General features: G+C 54.8%; 1 protein-coding gene across 1 annotated transcript; it reads right to left on the bottom strand.

Moving 5' to 3' along the window:
- Positions 1-18,886: 18,886 nt before the first annotated feature.
- LOC136469714 (uncharacterized) lies at positions 18,887-19,441 on the bottom strand. The gene has a single exon (XM_066467797.1). The coding sequence runs from the start codon at positions 19,439-19,441 to the stop codon at positions 18,887-18,889; it is 555 nt and encodes a 184-aa protein (XP_066323894.1).
- Positions 19,442-21,471: the final 2,030 nt, after the last annotated feature.

Raw genomic sequence — 21,471 nt, 5'->3', positions numbered from 1 at the left:
TGGCGTCGGTCAACTGACCGGACGCTGGATCTGAATGCACCGGACGCTGGTAGGCTGCGTCTGGTCAGGCTGACGTACGGTGACACAGTAGCTGGAGTGTGACCGGACGCTGGCTGCGTCCGATCGCGTTCGACCGGACGCGTCCGGTCATGCTCGGGAGCTTACTGGAAACGACCGGACACTGGGGGTTCAGCGTCCGGTCAGTTGAAGCTAGAGCGTCTGGTCAGGTCAAGTGACCGTTGGAATTGGGACACGTGGTCGTCTGCGAGCGACCGGACGCTGAGGTCCAGCGTCCGGTCAACACGACCGGAGCGTCCGGTCGGCCCGACCGTTGCCCAGTGAAGGGGTAACGGCTAGTTTAGCCCTTGGGGCTATAAATAGAAGTGGCCCTCGGCCATGGCTGGTGCTGAGCACCTTGGGGGACTTTGTGTCCATGCTTGAGAGTGCTTAGGAGCCCTCCATCACACATATACTTGATAGTGATCATTCGATTGTGTGAGTGAAGCGATTCTAGTGCGATTGCATCGTGAGGTTGCATCGAGTGGCACTAGGTGATCGAGTTGCAAGCCGGTGGTGCTTGTTACTCTTGGAGGTTGCCACCTCCTAGACGGCTTGGTGGTGGTCTCCGTCGAAGCGCGCAAGAAGCTTGTGCGGCGCTCCGGAGAAGTGCTTGTGAGGGGCACTTGTGCTTGCCCCACGGGAGTCACGAAGAGCAACTTTAGTAAAGCGTGTCATTGAGCTACCCTCACTCAAGGGGTAGGTTCTTGCGGCGCCCGACATGCGGGCTTAGCGGGTGATGCTAATTAGCCGCCGAACCACCAAGTGAGCGGTCGACACAACGGGGACTAGCGTTTTGGCAAACACGTGAACCTCGGGAGAAAAATCATCGTGTCAACCTTGTTCTTCCCGTTGGTTTGCATCCCCATTACACAAGCTTGCGATTACTTTTTTTACATATTAAGCTTGTGTAGTTGCTCTTGTAATTAGATAGCTTGTGTAGCTTGCTAATTACCTTCTTGCTTGCGTAGCATAGAAGTAGCTCCCTTGCATGGCTAATTTGGTTTTAGTAACCTTGTTAGTCACATTGCTTAGTTTGTGTAGCTAAGTATTTGCGCTCTCTAATTAGGCATTGGTTGCCTTGTTATTGAGCATTGCTAGTGAGCTTAGTTAGCTTTGTGCTTTTGCTTACTAGCATGTGTAGGAGCTCCCTTGTTGCTTAAAGTACTAGTGGCATAGGTTTGTGTAACCTTGCTCCTAGAATTGTTTAGGAGAGCTCTAGCTAGCCCGGCACCTTTGTTGCATAATTGTTATCTTTGCAAGGTGCTAGTGAACATATATAGTGAGGTATAGTCTTGGCTAGACCGATAGTTTTAATTCCGCATTTGTATCGGTTAGTCAACGCGATTAATTTTAGAAAAGACTATTCACCCCCCCTCTAGTCCGCCATCTCGACCCTTCAATAGGTCACTAGGGTTCTCACAAGAGAGGTTAGGGTTCTAGACTTCATGTGCTCTGTCGGGTTCATAAACCCGGGGTCCCTCGGGGACCGACTTCTGTGCCAAGGATCGGCCCAAGAGTCTAAAAACAATAGGGCAAAGGGGTGGTCCAGCAACCGACCAGAAGGCTAGGCCCAAGAATAGCAACGCCTGCTCGTCAGTTACTTCGGCCCACCTATCCGATCGGAGCACTCAATTCAGGCCCCAGCCGTCTATGGACGGCCTCTCTGATCGGAAGGCCTGCCCTGAGCCCTACTTCTGACTCCGACCCCGCATCCCTCCGACCAGGGCTCGTAAGAACCCTGCTCACCACCCTTCTCCGAACCGGCGCACTCAGAGCCGATTGGAGCCATCCAATCGGGGACGCCCGTTCGGTAGGAACCAGAAGGCATGCAGAGAAAGGCAAGGTAAGGCTCGCAAGTCAAAACCACTATACCAGGGACCATACCCTACACGGAATAGTACTCTGCAGCCACCCTAACACAAACAGTATTGTAGGCACTAACATCTCCCTCTGCAGTATTGTAGGGGATGCTAAAACTCCCATACGGTAAGGCCCCTGGCGTGTCTTTGGACATCGATAGCGGTATGGGCACTAGGATTTATCATACCGGGTGGACATAGCAAGACTCTTCACATGACTCTAGGCATCAAACATTATTTGTAGGTACCAACATCCACCATCCCTAAAAAATGCTGCACGACCTCCCATGTGCATCTGACATTCTAAAGTGACAGCAACAGCGTTGTAGGCGCCTACCACTATCTTGTCCCCGTTGGTGTGGGCAACAAGGCTTGGTAGGCGTGGGCAACAAGGCTCGACAGCATACGTACTCTCACCCTCTCACTTGTAAAGCCATCCCTTCATCTATAAAAGGGGTGCGCTTCCTCCAACAAGGGGGGGCGATTCCACCAGACCGATCGATCCAAGCTCAGTTCCTTTAGATTCATTAGTCCAATAGCTTGAACACTTAGCTCATAGCGAAGTTCCTGTCACTCTCAGCCCTTTCGGTCGGAGCCGACCGGACCTCTTGTACACCCTATCTTTCTCCCTCTTGTTTGTAACCCCACTGCAAACTTCGAGCACCTGGGCTCAGAAATAAAGTCACCGACCGACCCTGACTGGACATAGGGCACGTTGCCTGAACCAGTATAAATCTTATGTCATTGAGTGCTAGGCCACCTCCAATCACAACGTACAGCAAAACTACAAATATTCACTAGTTGGTCACTTTCTGCACCGACAGTTGGCGCCATCCGTGGGGAAGACGCTATACGTTCAACACTTTTTTGGTCATCGGATGACCCATACTTCTGCCACCCCCACCATGGCAGGCTTGGGTGATACGATTCACTTCGGCTCGTTGGAGTTTCTCGCACTCTCACCCACCGGGATGTGGGTTCCACCCATCTTTGAGCCATCCTAGGCCTTCATCTTTGGAAGCCTGGACTTCATCACCGACCGACTGAGGGTTGCCCACCAGGATGTGGGCTCCTCCACATTTTGGCTAAGGGTTGCCTTGGTCGTCTCCAGATCCTGCTCCAGTGTCTTCACCTTTCCATCCAGCTCTAAAGGAGGGGTGACAAGCTTAGGAACAGGCTAAAGAAAGAAACCAATGCAACAAAAAAACAAAGGGGACGTACCAGCATGAGAGTTCTCAAGGGCGGAGAATTCCTCCGCCTATCGAGTCACCTGCGTGCACAGATGGGCGTTCGCCTCCTCCATCCCCATCACTCGGCCTCGGAGCACAAGCACCTCCTGGTCCGCCTCCGATCGGGCCCTCCGGTCCACCTCCAGGGCCATCCGCACCGACTCTAGGGCGACCCACTCCGACGCCAAAGCACTCTGCTCTAGCTCAAGGGCCACTAAGGCCTCCTAAAGCGCTATCTCAGTGCTCACCAGGGATGCCCACAACTCTAGCTTAGTCTCCGCCTAGCAGGCTTTCATCGCCTTGAGCCCTTGCTCGGCGGCAGTCGCCCGCTCCACTGCACACTGCCCCTCTGCCCACGCCGTGGCCGCCCGGTCCTGGGACTCGCGGTGAGCAGACTCTACCCAGTGCTCGAGCTCAGCCATCCGGGCGTGTTCCGCCCAGAGGAAGTAAGACTTGCAGGACGACATCTTCCTTATATCCTATGAAAAACAAGCACGCTAAAGACAACTGACAAAAGATTCAAAGGGCAAGGACAAGTACTAGAAACTCACCTCTATGGCGAGCTGTAGGTCACCCTCAACCAACTACCGAGCGAACTGAGCCTGCTTCTGGGTGCTTTCAAGCTTCGCGGATAGCTTGGTGAGCTTGGACACCGCGGTGTGCCCTTGCCCCCCAAAAATGTCCTAGAGCTGACACTTCCGGGAATCCTGGAGGACGAACCACGCCTTCAATGGATCCTCAGGGTAGGGCCACTCTAGGTCACCTTCTGGCGGACCACCGGAGGGCCTAGCCTCCAACTAGACAGCCGCCAGCTCCCGCGGTGGCACTGCCAGCTCCCATGGCAACATCGGTGGCTCCGTCGTGATGTCCGCCTCATCGTCATACAGGATCTCCACCAGCTCATCCATGTGGAACACCGCCAGGCATCCCAACTCCATCCTAGCCGGCTTCCCTCTGGCGCCTTTGGCTCCAACGGCAAGGATAAGCCGTGCGGTCCTCCACCTGGCGAGATTGGGAGCTCGCCCTCCCTCGTCTCTTCCACCGCGACCGATGGAGGAGGGGCCATGAGAGTTACCTCTGACGTAACCCCCGCCATCGGCACTAGGATCACCACCAACACCGATGCCATCGTGTCTGCCTTATCAGTAGCCACCCTAGGGGGCACCACCCCCGGGAGGGAACGCTGTAGGGTAGGGCTCCAAGTCTCCTACATGGGGGTCAGAGCGATGCTCAACCCGGCATCCCCTGGCCACTGATGGAAAATACAGGTGAGTCACACTCCAAAAAGACTCAACCAGCAAAAGATCGAAGAGCAACAAAGGGAAACATATCGGGAGGTGAGCAGCACGACCCTGAAGGCAGGCCTCGACGACAATGGACCTACAGGACGAGGGCCGCTCCCAGACTGCAAGTCGTGCCCCTCGCTTCAGACGGGGGGCGAAGTCATCCCGACCGGCTCTGGCCCAGCCTACGGGTCACTACGACCTCTGGCTCGGGACTCCCCAACCGAAGCAGCGGATGGAGCATCCTTCGATTGCAAGTCGCACGTTGCCCGGGCGCCAGTCTGCTCCTCAGACCGCCTGGACTGCTCAATCGCACCCACGGTAGGTAGGACCTCCTCCGACTGTGAGCCAGGCATTGGCACCGGTCCCATCGGCGCACAAGTGCCAGTCTGCTCCTCGGACCGCCTGGCTCGCTTGGTGGCATCCACCATAGGCGACAGTGGAACTGGCGATGCCACCGAGGGGCACGGTGACCGCGTCCGCTTCGCCGCCTGTTCACCGACGATGTCTACACTTGCTGCTCGCCTCCTTGATGCAGGAACCTCCGCACGCCACGCGGCCTCCTACTCCTCACCAACTTTTCTACTTCACCAGCCTCCCACCGGTGAACGCCGAAAACAGCGCCTCCACCAGATTCCGGATGTAAAACCACTCCCCATGCCATCCCTGGTTGGAGTCACATGGGGAGTACACGGGATACACACCTCCCGTGCTCAACTTCTTCTGTAGGGCGAACCCTTCCACCGATGCGGTCTCGGCCGAATTCTCCGCCATCATAGCTCTCTCGGAGAAGAAAAGCCAGAAGAGATCTGCGTGTGGCTCCATCCCGAGGAAAGCCTCACAGACGGTGACGAACCCCGCAATGTGCAGCGCCCCCGTTGGATTGAGGTGCTGCAGCTCTAGACCCCACTCGTTGAGGAGACCGTGTAGGAACCAGTGCGTGGGGTATCCTAATCCACGCTCATGAAAGGTAAGGAAAGAAACCACCTCGCTAGGACGAGGTTGTAGGAACTCCTCCCTCCCGAGGACCCTCCAGTGCGCCACCTCCTGCAACGGCAGAAACCCCTTTGTGATGAAATCCTCCAGCACCGACGTCCTCATGGTGGACGACCTCCAATCCAACATTTCGGTGAGTTCCTCTCTTCTCCCTCGTTGTCTCCCCTTTCTTCCCTAGAAACCTCCATGGCTCTCAGGAATGATCACGGCAAAAAAAAGAAGAGAGAAGGCAGTGGAAGATGAAGAACAGGCAAAAGAACAGAATGAAAACCCTCTCTCGTCTCCTACTTAAGGAAAAGGGAACAGCGGTTAGGGAAGGACACGCCGATCGGGGAAGCCGGAACGATGGAGCGAGAATTTCTCTCTTTTCCATTTAATGCAGATAAGACGTGCCCTGACCGATGAGATGTGCTCTGCTCAATGGAACGGCTCCTAATCAGAAGGGACGTGGCCTAGCCATGGCCCACCACTGCCGCAAGATCAACCACTACCACACAACGGGCACAGGGACTAAAGCACCACCGCACGCGGGCGACTCCCCACTTCCCTAGGCTAGACCTAGATGAACCCAAAGTGAAATCTTCCACCAGAAGAAACCATTCGACCCCCAGAGTCAATCGAATCACTCAGGATAGACACCGAATGATAGGTAAAGAAGCGAAGGGGCGCCCCATGTAGGCCATGCCGCCTCCGTCACGAACGACGAGCACGGGTCCTGGTCGGACATTTCTGACTGAAGCTCTCTGAACCCCATCACTCAGGTCATCAAGGTGAGCGTGTGTTCATTAATACAAAAACTGTTCACACAAGGACTCACCCACGATTGACAAGCATATGTCTTAGTCGGACATTTCCGACTAAAGCTCTCCAAACCCCATCATTTTAGCCATCAAGGTGAGCAGTACCAAACCCCTCTATTTCCTTATAAATCATTTCATACATCCATACGTGCATCTCATTCCATACGCCAGTGCCTCCCGGACGATTTGGGCCCTGAACCGCCCAGGGACTCAGGAACTAAGCATCGCACGTGCAGCGAAATGCATCAGAATGCTCCATGTTGTGTCACAAAGCGGTGGTTGCCTCATTTGACATGAGTAACCAATAGAGCCAGGGGAGAAAACCGTAGATGAGCACCGTGCGGCCCTAGCCCAGTCCAGCAGACTGGGTCATCTCAACCTTCTTGTTCGATCCTGAACCTCTCGCTAGGCCCACAGAATCTCCATCGAGGGGAGGCCATTAGGCCACCTAGGTTGGTCTCTGGAATGACCTAGGCATCTGTTGGGTTGTAGGTAAAGGAGTAGTGGAATGTCACAAGAGGGCTATGCTGACCCCGTCATGAACGATGGACCTAGATTTCGCTCGATCGCACCCATTAGCGAACTCACCGAGCTAGTCTTCGAGCCCGAGTGATCGGGACAAGCGACAAAACTCAGCCCCTCTGGTTGTGAGGAACTGGATGGGGTATTGCACACAACTCACATCGACCCCCACGAAGGCCCAATAGGGCTTGAGGGCTCAAGATAAATGCTAAGGAAGCGACCTCGAACTCGCCAGATCCATGCCTATGACTCGCCCGGTCCCACGGCACGCACCGACATTAGGACCCACGGACACCGCCTCATCCGATCTTTAACTAACTAACTACACTTTGTCTATGCTCCAAAAACCCTAGGACCGTGACTCCGAACTCACGTTGACAGGATCTATGACATCCGGCTACGGCTTGGGACCACGACTCCAAACTCACGTAACGGCTTCACTTCCGACTGTGCTCCAAAAATCTAGGGACCGTGACTCCAAACTCACGTGAAAACTAACTATCGATGTTTCATACAAGCACCGTCAAGTAAATTTATAGTGATGCGCGTTAAGCCCGGATGGTGCGCTAAAGGACATAAGATTTATACTGGTTCGGGCTGAATGTCCCTACGTCTAGTCTGTTGCTGCTTGTGTTATTAGCACCAAAAAATGGTTCGTAGTAGGGGGTACAAACGATCGAGAGAGGGACTGGTCCCAAGTCTCTGATGGAAGGGTCAAAAGGAGGCCAAGAGCTTGGTAGCAACTTGACTGTGTGTGTCGTGTGTTGTGCCATCAAAAGTTGGTCCCTTTGTTGGAGGAAGTGCATCCCCTTTTATAGATAAAGGGGACGGCTTTACAAGTGAGAGGGCTAGGGTGCGTACGCTATCTAGCCTTGTTATTCATGTCTACATAGACTTGTTGTCCATTCTGGTGGGTGTGAAAGGATGATAAGCGCCTACAATACTATCGATGCCTCTGTAGAATGTCAGGATGGCTACAGAGTACTACCCCACGTAGGGTATGGACTGTGGTATAGTGGTTTTGACTTATGAGCCTCACCCAGCCTTGCTCCACATGCCTTCTGGTTCCCTCCGAACGGGAGCTCCCGGTTGGATGGCTCTAGTCGGCCCTCAGTGTGCCGGTCAGAGAAAAGCGGTGAGCAAGCTTCTCGTGAGCCCCGATCGTGGGGTCGGAGCAGGAAGTAGTGCTGTGGGCAAAGCCTTTTGATCGGAGGGGGCGTTCGGAGGCTGAAGTGAATACTCCGATCCGGTGGACCTGAGGGGCCAGGAAGCAGACACTGCTCCCCTGTGATCATAACGTGGAGACCGCACATCTGTCATTTGTGGAGGATGCAAGTCCTTTCCTAGACCATAGTGGTTGTCGCACATCTTCGTCGGGTTCCGTGTCCCAGAGCTGAAGGCGGCGCCTACAACTCTATAGGGCAAAGAGCATGCACCCGCAATACTTTTTAGGCTCTGCTATGCCCGGAAGGGTCTAAAGCACCCATCCCATCGTTCCCTGGCAGTACCTTTCCTGCCAGGGTGCAGGGTATGGTCCTTGAAGCCGCGGTTGACCTGAACGTCTTGTCCTACCCTATACCTATCATCATGAGGGAACGGGGAGAGGTTGTCAGGCAAGACGAAACCAGTCCTTGGATATCGAGTGAGGCGAGGTTTGTCCTTAGATGTCGGGTGAGGCGGAGACCAGTCCTTATCCCTCGGGTGAGATCGAGCCCGTCCCTCGAGGGTCGGGCGAGGCGGAGTCTATCCCTCAGCCCTCGAGCGAGGCGGAGCTGGCCCAAAGGCGTTGGGTGAGGCGAAGTCGATCCCTTAGCCCTCGGACGAGGCGGAGCTAGCCCAAAGGTGTCGAGCGAGGCGGAGACTAGCCCTTAGCCCTCGGGTGAGGTGGAGCTGGCCCAAAGGCGTCGGGCGAGGCAGAACCAAACTCCCGTCATTCGGGCAAGGAACGTAGCGGCGCCGTTGTCCGTCAAGAAGTTTTTAATGTTCGATGGTTATTGGTTCCACCTCCTGGGGTACCCCAGTGTTAGGTCCCCGACAGTAGCCCTTGAGCCCCTGGGTGATTCGGACAGAATCATCCGGGGGGTGTTTTCAATTTCGTCGGAGTTAATTTGCCAGAGGGTGCGCGTGAGTGCACCCGATGGGTGTAGCCCCTGAGCCCCCGGGTGACTCGAGTAGAGTTGCCCGGGGGGATGTATCGGACCCTTTGCTAGTATGGCTGAAGAACTTGGTTTTTTGTTGACGGGATATTTTTAAGGGAATCGTGGTATTCCGTTCGTGGGAATTTTACTCAGTGCCGGCCCGGCTGGGTCTTGACTGTGGATCAAGGCCCTGGTGACGCTTGCGTCCTTGAGTTCTGGTTTCTCGCAGACCCATCCTTTGTTGGGGTGGCCATTGAGTTGGTTTGGGCTGACCCTCGGTTGTTATGGGCCCAGATAGATTAGAGAAGAGATTTTTTTGGTCCACGTCCCCTCTGTGGGAAAAGAGTCCGGTTGCTTCGGAAAGGCGAACCGTTTGGTGTGATTTTGGTGGGAGAGGATAGGGATCGTGGGCGCATGTCTCGCGATGGTGCGTGTGGCAGGCCCAGAGATCGAGGTGGATGGTTTCCCTTCTCGCATCCATCGCCCCTATAAAACCACGGGGTTCGCCCCCAGGGTTCCGTATTTTGCCCTCCTACCTTCGTGTCTGAAACCTCCACCACCAATCGCCCTAGCCTCCTACGCCCACGCTGCCACCGCCATCAAATGTGCTGTTGCCTTCTGCGCTCGCGCTGCTGCCACCGTCAAACTTGCTGCTGCCTTCTTCTCCGTGCTGCTCCCGTTGTCACAATGGACCCGGGGTACAAATCCAATATCTCCCTTTGGCACCTGGAGGGCCTCGTCCACCGAGGCCTCCTTTGCCCGCTGACCGCCGCCGAGGAGTGGTGACTGCCTGGTAAGGAGGAGGCGCCATAGCCACCTGAAGGGTACGTCGTGTCTTTTGCTCACTTCCATGAGCAGGGATTCGCCATGCCTACCCATCTGTTTTTATGGGGATTGCTGGACTATTATCAGGTGGAACGGCAGCACCTTAGCCCCAACGGGATCCAGCACATTGCGGCATTCATCGCCCTATGCGAGGGGTTCTTGGGGATCGATCCCCACTTTGATCAGTGGCGGTATATCTTTGCCGTTAATTTGGTGAAGAGGCGGGTCGGGCAGCAACAGCTGCTTGCGCCGGTGGGGTGCGCCAGCATCCACCTCCATAACAACTGAGGGAGGATGTACCCGCTAATGCGTTTGTCCACCTCCAACAAGGGGTGGCATTCACAATGGTTTTATATCAAGAACGACGCTGCCGCCCCCTTGCCAGCTTTCACCGGGCGCTACATCTTGGAGGCCCTGGGGTCATGGGGGTGGGGCGTCCCAGGCAAGAAGAAGAAGCAACTCAATAGCCTTCTCACCGCCATCCAAACTCTAAAGCAGAGGGGCGTGAAGGGGTCGGGGATCATCGGCGCCTACCATGTGAGGAGGGTGGTGCCACTGATGGCGCACGCGCTTCCCCTGTATCAGATGGTGCTTGAAGTGTCGTTCAAAGGGATGGTGCTCATTGACGAGGCGCTTCCTTTCTCTGAAGTGGCATAGCAAATCAAGGAGGCGATGGAGCCCACGAAGGACTCCGCTGGCGCTGTCCTTGACTTTGTGTATCCGATGCTGGGGCATCCCCCGATGCGACTGGAACCGGGGTTTGTTGACTTCGTAAGTTTTCTTGCCTCTTGCTCCTTTCTTCTCTTGTAATTTCTGATCCCTTGATGTTAACCTTGGGATGGTGGGACTAGCCGAGGGGACTGCACTTCAAGGATAGCTTGGCTCCGTTGCTAAAGGACCCAACCCAAGCGGCAGCGAACCGCACCATGGCTAGTTGGGACAAGAGGACACAGGAGCTTGCGAAGAAGAAGGCGATACGGAAGCAGCAAGCTCGAGATCGAGGAGAGGAGACAAGCAGTGAAGATGATGATGATGACGACGAGTTGGATGAGGAAGCAGCTGGCGTGAATTGGGGTGACTTGGTGAACAAGGACTCGTTGCCCACGCAGGGACCCTTCTCGTTCCACATAGAGGGAAGCGAGTCTGCAGGAGTAGTGGAGCCGGGCCTTCCCCTATGTCCGGTGGGAGCCGATGGATCCACCGCTACCCTTGGGGTGCCGGCGGAGGATCGGTGGATGGGAGGGGTTGGATCCGAGATCATCCCTGCGGTGCTGGTGGAGGGGGGCGGCTCCGACACCACGCCCCGAGAGGTGATGGAGGGGAGTGGCTCTAGTGCCACACCCCATGAGACGGTGGAGGGGAGCGACTCTGGTGCCACGCCTCATGAGACAGTGGAGGGGAGCAGCTCTGGTGCCGCGCCCCATGAGATGGTGGAGGGGAGCAGCTCTAGTGCCACGTCCCATGAGACGGTGGAGGGGAGCGGCTCTGGCACCGTGCCTCATGAGACAAGGGAGACGAGCCCCCTGCCTCAGAGCAGGGGGTAGGCTCAAAATGGTCCCACCCGCATGAGTCAGAGCAGGGGTCCGGGGGTTCATCCCCAAAATGTACCCGCCGCCTGAAAGCATCAGAGTACGTCATCGACTCCCCTCGTTGTTCCCTTTATTTTTCTGTTCCGATCTTACGCTTTTTCTTCTTTTTCAGATTCTTGTGATGGGGCCGCCCGTAGCCAAAACAAATCCCGGTTTCTCCATGAGCAAAAGGCAGAGTGGGACCGCCTCACCGAGGAGGCCCGGCTGTGAGGAGATGTGAGCGCGCAGCTTGCTGTCGTCCAGCGGCGGGAGGCTGAGGCGCATCATGACATGGAGGAGTTCCATGCGATGTTTGAGGATTTGTCGGTGAGGACGAAGCTAGACGAGGAAGAGATCACCATGCTCCGAAAGGAGCGAGATGAGTAGCTACAGAAGAATGCCACAGCTAGTGAGCGGGCCGGCGAGCTCCTGGCAGAGCTGCAGACGGAGCAGGACCTCAAGCTGAAGGCTAAGGAGAGCTCTGCGACGTTGCAAGAGAAGGCGTACCAGGATGCCGTGGTGGTCAATCGGGCCATCTGAGAGCGCGACGAAGCGCGTTGGGAGACCGAGGCACACCGGGCGGATCTTGGAGTCGAGGTGGCCCGACGTCTGGATGCTAAGGAAATTTTGGCCGGTCTACGCGCCGATCTCACCGAGGCATGGGGGCTTCTTCAAGTCGAAGGTGATGAGTATGATCACCTGTCTTCCACTATCCTAGCAGTCTATGATGACCTACGGGTGATGCAAGAGGAGAGGGATGGTTCCCTCACGGTCCGTGCTGCTGGTATCACAGCGCACGTGGGCCAGCTTGAGGAGAGCGCCTTTCGCCTTAGGATCACCCAAGCCTTCACTATCGCGCATTCCCATTATGCTTAGGAGATCAACCTAGGGGTGATGAGCCAAGGCTTTGCGCTTGTCTATGAAGACGTTGAGCTAGATGAGATGGAGAAGGTGGTGGCTCCCCTTGCACGGAACCTGGTGGACAAGCTGAAAGAAGAGGTTCTCCCTTTGTGGAAGTAGTTAGTGGAATTGGTTTGATGAACACTTATTTGTAATATGTGAACAAGTGTCAGTGGTTTTGTGACCTAGAAAAGGTTGCGTAAGTCTCGTTTCATTTGTTTTGATCTTACCTTCTCTTTTTGCGATGAAAAAGATTTAGACAATCGACCCTTCTGTTTTGTTAAGACCATAGGGCCTGAGGTTTTTTAGGGGAAACTTGATTGTGCTGGTGAGCAAAATTACCATAGCTGTCTGGGCGTGGGTTTTTTGTGGTCTTACCAGTCTGTTCCGCCGAACCTTGCCACTGGTCTTGATGCGAAGAGGAGGTCAAATGTAATATTTTCTCAAAAAGAAAAGAAAGGAGGTTCCCATACCTTTATCAGCCCCCGAGTGAGATCCGACCCCTTGTGGTTGCTGGGGTCGGATGTTACTGGAGACCGAAGCGAGGGAGGCAAACTTATGTTTGTATTTACTCGTACCCCTTACCTTAGGACTTCGATGATTGCTGCGTGACCGTGCATTATGAGCTTGCTAACGGGGATGTTCGGATGGAATCCGATCCCGGATCAGCGAAGCCCTCGGGGGGGCGTTCCGTTACTCCTTTACCCGCCTTCCAATAGATTCCCCCTTAATGGGGTTTCTATGGGCTCGGCTAGAGGTTGGATTGAACAAGAAGGTTGAGATGACCCTATTCACCTTAATGCGGGTCGGGCAAAGGCCGTTGAGGCTCATCTGTGTTTTCTCCCCTAGCTCTGGTTCGATGCGAGGTGGCCCCGAACCCTTCGCTAGTCAGCCATTGAACCTCAGTCTCTCGATCTTGGATCGAGTGGCTTGAGCCCCTGAGCCCTTGAGGGTCTGCTAGGGGTCGGTCATGTTTTCGTGCGCTACCCCATCCTCGGTTTCCGCAGCCGGAGGGGCTGAGTTGACGACACTTGCCTCGATGGCTCGAGTGTCGCGCTCAATGAGCTCGCTAACGGGTATGTTCATGTGGAATCCGAATCCATCATTCACTGACGGGGTCGGCAGAGCCCTCATGTGGCATTCCACTACTTCTGAACCCGCCTCCCGGTAGATGCCTGAGCCGTTTGCTGGGCTCAAGCGGCCCGTTGGCCTCTCCTCGATGGAGATTCTATGGGTCTAGCTCGAGGTTAGAATTGAATGAGAAAGGTCGAAATGTCCCTGTCCATTTCTAGATGGGGTTAGGCATGGTCGCTGGGGCTCATTTTGGTTTTCCACCCCTGGCTCTGTTTGACATGAGGCGGCCTCGAGCCCTTCGCGGGCCAGCCTTCGAACCCCGGTCAGGTGTCACTCATATTGAATGAAGCGACTACCGCTTCGTGACGTGACACGAAGCGTTGGGATGCAAGAATTTGTATATGCAATGTATGAATTTAACATATAGTTTAATCGAAACGAAAGTGGGGGTCGGTAATGCTACCTTGGTGGTATGAGCCGTGGAAGCTCCTACCAGACGTGTCCGAGCCATGTTCAGGTCCGATGTTTCCGACGAGGCCGGCGTAACCTATATAAGTATTGCTACTTTTGTTTTTGCTATTGATTTTTAAGCGATCTGCCAGCTTCCCCCCTGAAGGGGGGCTCTGCAGGTGGACCCCTCCAAACTCCTTTTGGGAAGGTGGGAGCTAAGGCTAGTAGTGTGAGGAACTGTGAACACGATTATGCTGGTGAACCAAAAAGACTCCATAGCTGACAGAGCGTAGGGTCCAGTGGTTCGTCCAGTTGTGCTCATCATTGTATTCCCACACGCCGTGCTTTTGGTTTCCCAAACGTAAGGAGGGGTCAGGCTAAGAGGGTGTTTTAAACAAATATGCGCCCTTGGCAGCCCCCGAGCGATGTCCGTGCCCCTGCTGTTGCTGGGGTCGGAGGCCCAATAAAGAATTTACTACTCAAAGTAAGTAAACATGGGTACTTATCTTTCAATTGGTCGTTCGTTCATTGTTTTGCCTAGGCCACCCAATCAACCCAGGAGGCCCACTGGGCTTTCCCCGGAGGAAGGTTCCATTGTTGGGCCATTCCATGGTCCTGCCTGGGGAAGCAGAGAGTCGCATGCAGGTGAGCATGCCCTGGTTCTTGCATCCGGGGCGCATTAGTGGCGGGCCATGCCCTTGTGCTGTTCTGGCTTACCAGGCGGCGTCCCATCGACCAGAGCGCGTCCCGTCGTTTCCGGCGCATCCCCTTAGATTTCTATCAGCATTGATTTCGCATTTGTATTGAATAGGGGAAGGCAGAGAGTTTTTCGTCCGAACCTTTCGCCTTTCTTTAGTTGCTAAGCCCCCTCTTTAAATAGGGGGGGAAGAGTTCTCGCCCCACCTCCTCGCTAGCCTCCAAGCCGCCACCTCTTCTCCTTCCTTTCCACCGAATGTATCGGTTCCTAAGTAAGAGCGGGTAATGCCAGGGAGAGAAAAACTCACAAGTCCGCCCATGATTCCGAAGTGCGATGTCGAGCTAGAGGTTATCCAACGTAGATGAGATGGCGTGGTTTGCCAGTGCCAAGGAGGGGTTGCTGCTGCCGGAGGAGAAAAGGCGCTGGAGGGCGATGAGCGTTGTTGATTTCACCGTCGTTGGTTGCGGTCTTCCTTTAGCGGGAGGCATTTTTTGCCCCAACGCCATTGTTAGGGTTGTGGCTGATGACGATGGCATAGTCCCTGAACGCCCCGGTGGAGGGGCACCGCATTCGTTGGCGCGGTGCTCGATGTTGTAGATGACGGTGCCTTCGAAGGTCCCGCGGCGCGGTGGGATGTTGCCGATGGAGAGCATGGTGTGGCGGCCGCAGTAGACGAACTGGCCTGTGTACATGCCCAGACGTTGCCGATGGAGAGCTCGGCACGGCGGCCGCAGTAGTACATGTAATAAAACTAAACAGAGACTGTAACTGAATAAGTTTGGGGGAGCCCCCGAGTGAACAGTACTTTGAATTTTAGGAGTACATTAGTCCTTTGCGTGATGAAATCATTTTGTAAGTGGTTAATTTGTGCGAAAACGAACAAATTTCCAGCTTTTGTTACTACAAACAGCTTTTTAGCTTCCTCTTCTTGTAGAAAAGGTTTCGGTGCCCTCCAACCCTCCTGTGGCCCAAGTTGTAAGAAACTAGGAGTGCGGGTGAATTAATTCTGATCACGCTGGTGAGCAAAGAGGTTGTAGCCGCTGGGGCGTGGGTCTCCCGTAGTCCAACCAGTTGTACTCAGAATTTGTTCCTGAAATCTTAGCCCTTAGGACTTGTTTATGAGAAGATCAGAAAACTTAGATAAAGTTTTCAAAGATAATACAGGAAGTGTTTGCAAGATAAACGTACTTGTACTTGTATCAGCCCCCGAGTGAGGTCCGGCCCCTCATAATTTGTAGGGGTTGGATGTCACTAAAGATTGGGGTTTTGTAAAGACAAAAACTGATAAAAAGAAACATGCGTTTATTTAAGGGTAAAAATGACGTAGCTGCTCAATATTCCAAGCATTGGTGAAGACCTCGCCGTTGATAGTTTTCAACCTATAGGCACCCGGGTGAAGTACTTCTGTGACGACGTACGGCCCCTCCTAGGGCGGGGAGAGCTTGTGGCGGTCCTTGTTGCTCTACACAAGGTGGAGGATGAGGTCCCCGACGTTGAAGGCTCGGCCCCGCACCCATCGGCTGTGGTACCATCGCAATGCCTGCTGGTACTTAGCTGATCAGAGGAGGGCGATGTCGCGGGCTTCATCTAGCTGGTCCATGGCATCTTGGTGGGATGCCTCAGCCCCCTGTTCATCGTATGCTCTGATTCTTGGTACTCCATAGTCAAGGCCCGTTGGGAGAACGGCCTTAGAATCATAGACCATGAAGAAGGGTGTGTTGCCGGTGGCCTGGCTAGGAGTTGTCCTTAGGCTCCAGAGCACGGCCGGAAGCTCAGCGAGCCAGCGCGCACAAAACTTGTTCAACCGGTTGAAAATTCTAGGCTTAAGGCCTTGTAGGAGCATGCTGTTTGCATGCTCGACCTGCCCGTTCATCCGGGGGTGCGCGATGGCTGCCCAATTGATCCGGATGTGTTGTTCATCATAAAATCGAATGAATTTCCTACCGGTGAATTGCATGCCATTGTCTGTGATGATGGAGTTCGGTACTCCAAAGCGATGGATGATGTCAAGGAAGAATAGCACAGCTTGCTCAAATTTGATCGTGGAGATCGATCTATTGTAAACTTGTCTATTGTGACAAGTAGATGGGTTAAGCCCCCAGGCACCTTTTTGAGTGGACCAAACAGGTCAAGCCCCCAGACCGCGAAGTGCCATGTGATGGGGATCATCTGGAGCGCCTAGGCTAGAAGGTGAATCTACCGAGCGTAGTACTGACACCCTTCGTAGGTGCGTACAATTTGCTCGGCGTTGGTTACTACGGTGGGCCAGTAGAAGCCCTATCGGAATGTATTTCTAACCAAGGTCCTTGGCGCGGCATGGTGACCACAGACTCCACCGTGGATATCGCTCAGCAGAAGTTTTCCCTGTTCGCTAGGGATACAGAGCTATAGGATCCTAGTATGGCTCTATTTGTAGAGTTCGCCTTCTACAAGAATGAAGGACTTGGCGCGACGTGTGAGCCGTCGGGCTTCCGTCTTGTCTGCCGGTAGTGTGTCGTGGAGGAGGTATTCAAGGTAAAGCGTTCTCCAGTCATCGGGAGGGTCGGACTCTGCTGCTGGGTCCTCTTCAAGCTCCATGACCTCGAGGTCGGGTGGAGCAGTCTATGGGTCGGCCCCCAGGGCCAGATCAGACGGGCCTTCGTTGGCCTGTTCCGACCCCTTGTAGCACACCAAGGGTTTGTGTTGATCGCTGGCGAAGACACCTGCCAGAACTGGCTCTCGGCCAGACGCTGCTTTTGCGAGCGTGTCAGCTGCTTTGTTGAGGCGTCTTGGGATGTGATTGAGCTTGAGGCCATCGAATCTGTCCTCCAGTCGTCGTACTTCTTGGCCCTGATCGACGACCAGCTAGGAGTCGCCCTTGACGTCGAGGCGTCAGATGCCCAGCTCGATGGCGATTCATAGGCCATTGATGAGCACTTCGTTTTCTGCGATATTGTTTGATGAGGGAAAATGGAGCCAAACCATGTACCTCATGTGGACCCCAAGGGGTGATACGAAGACTAGTCCTACGCCGGTGCCCTTTTTCATCAGTGATTCATCAAAGTACATTGTCCAGTACTCTTCATCGATGACTGCTGGTGGCATCTAGACTTCGGTCCACTCTGCGATGAAGTCGGCTAGCACCTAGGATTTGATCGCCGTTCGGGGGGCATAAGTAATGCCCTGGTCCATCAGCTTGAGCGCCCACTTTTCGGTTCTTCCTGTAGCGTCCTAGCTATGGATGACCTCACCGAGGGGGAACGACGTCACGACTGTCACAGGGTGTGACTCGAAGTAGTGGCGTAGCTTCCTCTTGGTGATGAGGACGGTGTAGAGGAGTTTCTGGATTTGGGAGTAGCGGGTTTTGGAGTCGGATAATACCTCACTGATGAAATATACAGGGCGCTGCACCTTGAAGGTGTGCCCCTCTTCTTCCCACTCTACTACTAAGGTGGCGCTAACCACTTGTGTGGTGGCCGCTATATATAGGAGGAGGGATTCTCCGTTGCTTGGAGGGACCAGAACCGGGGGTTTAGTTAGAAATTGCTTAACCATGTCAAGCGCCTCCTAAGCCTCGGCTGTCCACTCGAACCGGTCGGACTTCTTTAGGAGTCGATAAAGGGGGAGTCCTCGCTCGTCGAGGCGTGAAATGAATCGGCTGAGGGTGGCAAGGCACCCTATGATCCGTAGAACCCCCTTTATGTTTTGGATCGGGCCCATCCTTGTGATGGCTGATATCTTCTCTAGGTTGGCTTCGATGCCGCGCTCAGAGACAATGAAGCCGAGCAGCATGCCCCTCAGAACCCCAAAAACACAATTTTTGGGATTGAGTTTAATGTTGTTTGCCCGGAGTTTCGCAAAGGTCTGTTTAAGGTCAGCGACAAGGTGGTCAGCCCGCTTGGACTTAACTACGATGTCATCGACATAGGCCTCAACGGTCCACCCAATGAGGTCCCCGAAGCAATTGAGCATACAGCGCTGGTAAGTTGCCCCAGCGTTCTTCAGACCGAACGACATTGAAATGTAGCAGAACGATCCAAAGGGGGTGATAAAAGATGTCGTGAGCTGGTCGGACTCTTTCATCGCGATCTGGTGGTAGCCGGAGTATGCGTCAAGGAAGCAGAGGGTTTCACACCATGAGGTGGAAACTATCTAGTCAATGCGTGGCAAAGGAAACGGGACCTTTGGGCACACCTTGTTGAGGCCCATGTAGTCGACACACATCCTCCATTTTCTGCTCTTCTTTCGCACAAGGACAGGATTTGCTAGCCACTCTGGGCGGTATACTTCCCTAATGAACCCAGTAGCCAACAATTTTGCTATCTCTTCACCGATGGCCCTGCGCTTTTCCTCGTCGAAGCGGCATAGGTGTTGCTTCACCGGCTTGGAGCCTAGGTGGATTTTCAAGGTATGCTTGGTGACCTCCCTTGGGATGCCTGGCATATCCGAGGGTTTCCACACAAAGACATCTTTGTTATCGCGGAGGAAGTCGACGAGCGCGCTTTCCTATTTGGAGGAGAGTGCGGTACCAATGTGGACTTTTTTGCCCTCGGAGCTGCTGGGGTCCACAAGGACCTCCTTGGACCCTTCCGTTGATTCGAACGATCCGGATGACTTTTTTGCGTTGGGTGTTTCTTCAACGACCTCCTCCCTGAGGGTGGCGAGCTCTTCGGAGGCGACGACTGCTGAGGCATGGCCGCAGCATTCGACTTCGCACTCATAAGCGCGACGGAAGGAGGTGATGACCCCACGGGGGCCCGGCATCTTCAGCTTGAGGTATGTATAGTTGGGGACGGCCATGAACTTCACATAGCATGGACGTTCGAGGATGGCGAGGAAAGTTCCGGGGAACCCTACCACGTCAAAAGTAAGGGTCTCAGTCCTGTAATTGGACTGATCCCCAAAAGTGACGGGCAGATCGATCTGCCCCAGTGGTATGGCCTGCCTACCAGGCATGATGCCATGGAAAGGTGCTCGGATGCGGCGGAGGTTTGTTCGGTCGACGCCCATCTCATCGAGCGTCTTAGCGTACATGATGTTGAGGCCGCTGCCTCCGTCCATCAGTACTTTTGTGAGCCGCTTCGGGCCGACGATCGGGTCAACGACAAGTGGGTACCTTCTCGGGTGTGGGATGGCATCCGGATGGTCGGTCCGGTCAAAGGTTATGGCGGATTCCGACCACTGGAGGAAGGCAGGTGTGGTCGGTCCAGCTGTATAGACCCGCGGCGTGCGACCTTCTAGCGGCGCTTGGATTTGTAGGCCGCTGATCCTCCAAAGATCATGAGGGCACTGTTCGAAGTCAGGAAGGCGTCGTCCTTCTCCTCGGCGTCGTCTGTGGGGGGGCAGGTTCCTTCCCCTGCTCCCCTTTATTGAGGCCCCTGGACAAGTATTTGTGCATGAGGTCGCAATCCTTGTATAGATGCTTGGCTGAGAAGGCATGATTTGGGCATGGCCCCTCGAGCATTTTTTCAAAGTGGTTCGGAGTGCCTTCCATGGGCTTCCAGCCACCTTTGCGGTCGGTAGCGGCCACGAGCGAGTTGTCACGCCGTTGCTTCTTATTCTTTCTTTTGGTGGGATGGTTGGAGGCGCCCTCGCTGACGTCCTTGTCCCGCCTCGCCTTGCCGTCGGAGCGGTCAAAGATGGCTTTGACCGCCTCCTCTCCTGAGGCATGGCTGGTGGTAATGTCCAGGAGTTCCTTGGTAGTCCACGGGCCCCTACGCCCTAGCTTGTGGACCAGGGATTCGCAGGTTATCCCAGATAGGAAGGCTCCTATTACGTCAATGTCGGTGACGTTAGGGAGCTCGTTGCACTGCCGAGAGAAGCACCGGATGTACCCACAGAGGGTTTCATCGGCCTTCTAGCGATAGTTCTTGAGGTCCCATTGGTTTTCAGGGCGTTTGTACGTGCCCTGGAAGTTGCCCACGAAGATCTCCGTAAGATCCGCCCAACTTTGAATGGCATTGGACGGTAGGTGCTCCAACCACGCTCGTGCCAAATCAGCCAAGAATAGTGGGAGATTGCGAATAATGAAATCATCATCACTCGCACCACCGGCTTGACATGCAAGCTGATAGTCTTCGAGCCAAAGCCTGGGGTTTGTTTCCCCAGAATATTTAGGGATGTTGGTTGGCGGTCGGTACCTTAGTGGGAATATAGCGTTGAGGATGTGTCAGCCGAAAGCCTGAGGACCTGGCAGGCCAGGGCTTGGGCTTCAGTCCTCGCCACTGTCGTAGCATCTGCCGCATCGAGGATGGTAGCCACGGCGGGCTACTTCTCCTGTGTTGCCGTGGGTGCGCCTACGGGCGTCGATGGTGCTGCGCACGTCATGGTCGTGGCTGAGACATTGATGTACCAGGACAGCGGAGTGCTGCCTACTGCCCGGCGGTGTTTGGTGCACAGACGCGTCCTTGGCAGGGCATACCAAGGGCATGCGCTGGCTGGCGTCGGGCTCGTGTCGCTGAGACAATGAGCTTTCCGCCTACTGCACCGCTGCATGCTCGAGCAACGTGCAAATCTCTCGATGGGCCTGGTGATCCTCGGACGTCGCGGCCTCTGGAAGGCCATGCAGCAAGGCCGTCACTGCGGCGATGTTTTGGCTCCCCCGAGCGAAGTGAGGCAGGGTCCCCTCGTCGGTGAGGATCCTTTGGTGTACGGTGCGGGCCATGGCATGGGCACGCCCACCGCTTTTGTGGCGTTCGATCTCGTGATTGATGTCCGCGTACTCCCGGACGAGCCCTTGCCCGGCCTCATCGATCTCCAGCTTGCGGGCCCTCAGCTGCTCCATCCTTAAGCGAGATGGGGCCGCGGTCTCCTCCCCGGACCTACCGCCAGGGTTGCTTATCGGGGTGGCCTCTTCCCCGGAGACGCTTTGGACGTGCCCCTCGGGGGTTTGCGTCATGAAGCATTCCCGGGAAGGGTGGTGGCTCCCCCTGCTGGAGTCAGAGCTAGAGAACGATCCTGGCTACTCCATGAGGAGCCTGTGGAGAGTCTCCGTATCTTGTTCAATCGTCCCTACGAACTCACTGTCCATGGGCGACTGAACCATACATAGTGCCAAAAGGTGGCCAGTGGTCGCCGTGACATTGCAGAGA

Source organism: Miscanthus floridulus, chromosome 8, assembly GCF_019320115.1.
Source record: "Miscanthus floridulus cultivar M001 chromosome 8, ASM1932011v1, whole genome shotgun sequence".
NCBI lineage: Eukaryota > Viridiplantae > Streptophyta > Magnoliopsida > Poales > Poaceae > Miscanthus > Miscanthus floridulus.
This window is presented reverse-complemented; position numbering and strand designations above follow the sequence as displayed.

Coding starts and splice junctions, on each gene's coding strand:
- LOC136469714 (XM_066467797.1), bottom strand. CDS start 19,441: ATGGACGGAGGCAGCGGCCTCAACATCATGTACGCTAAGACGCTCGAT.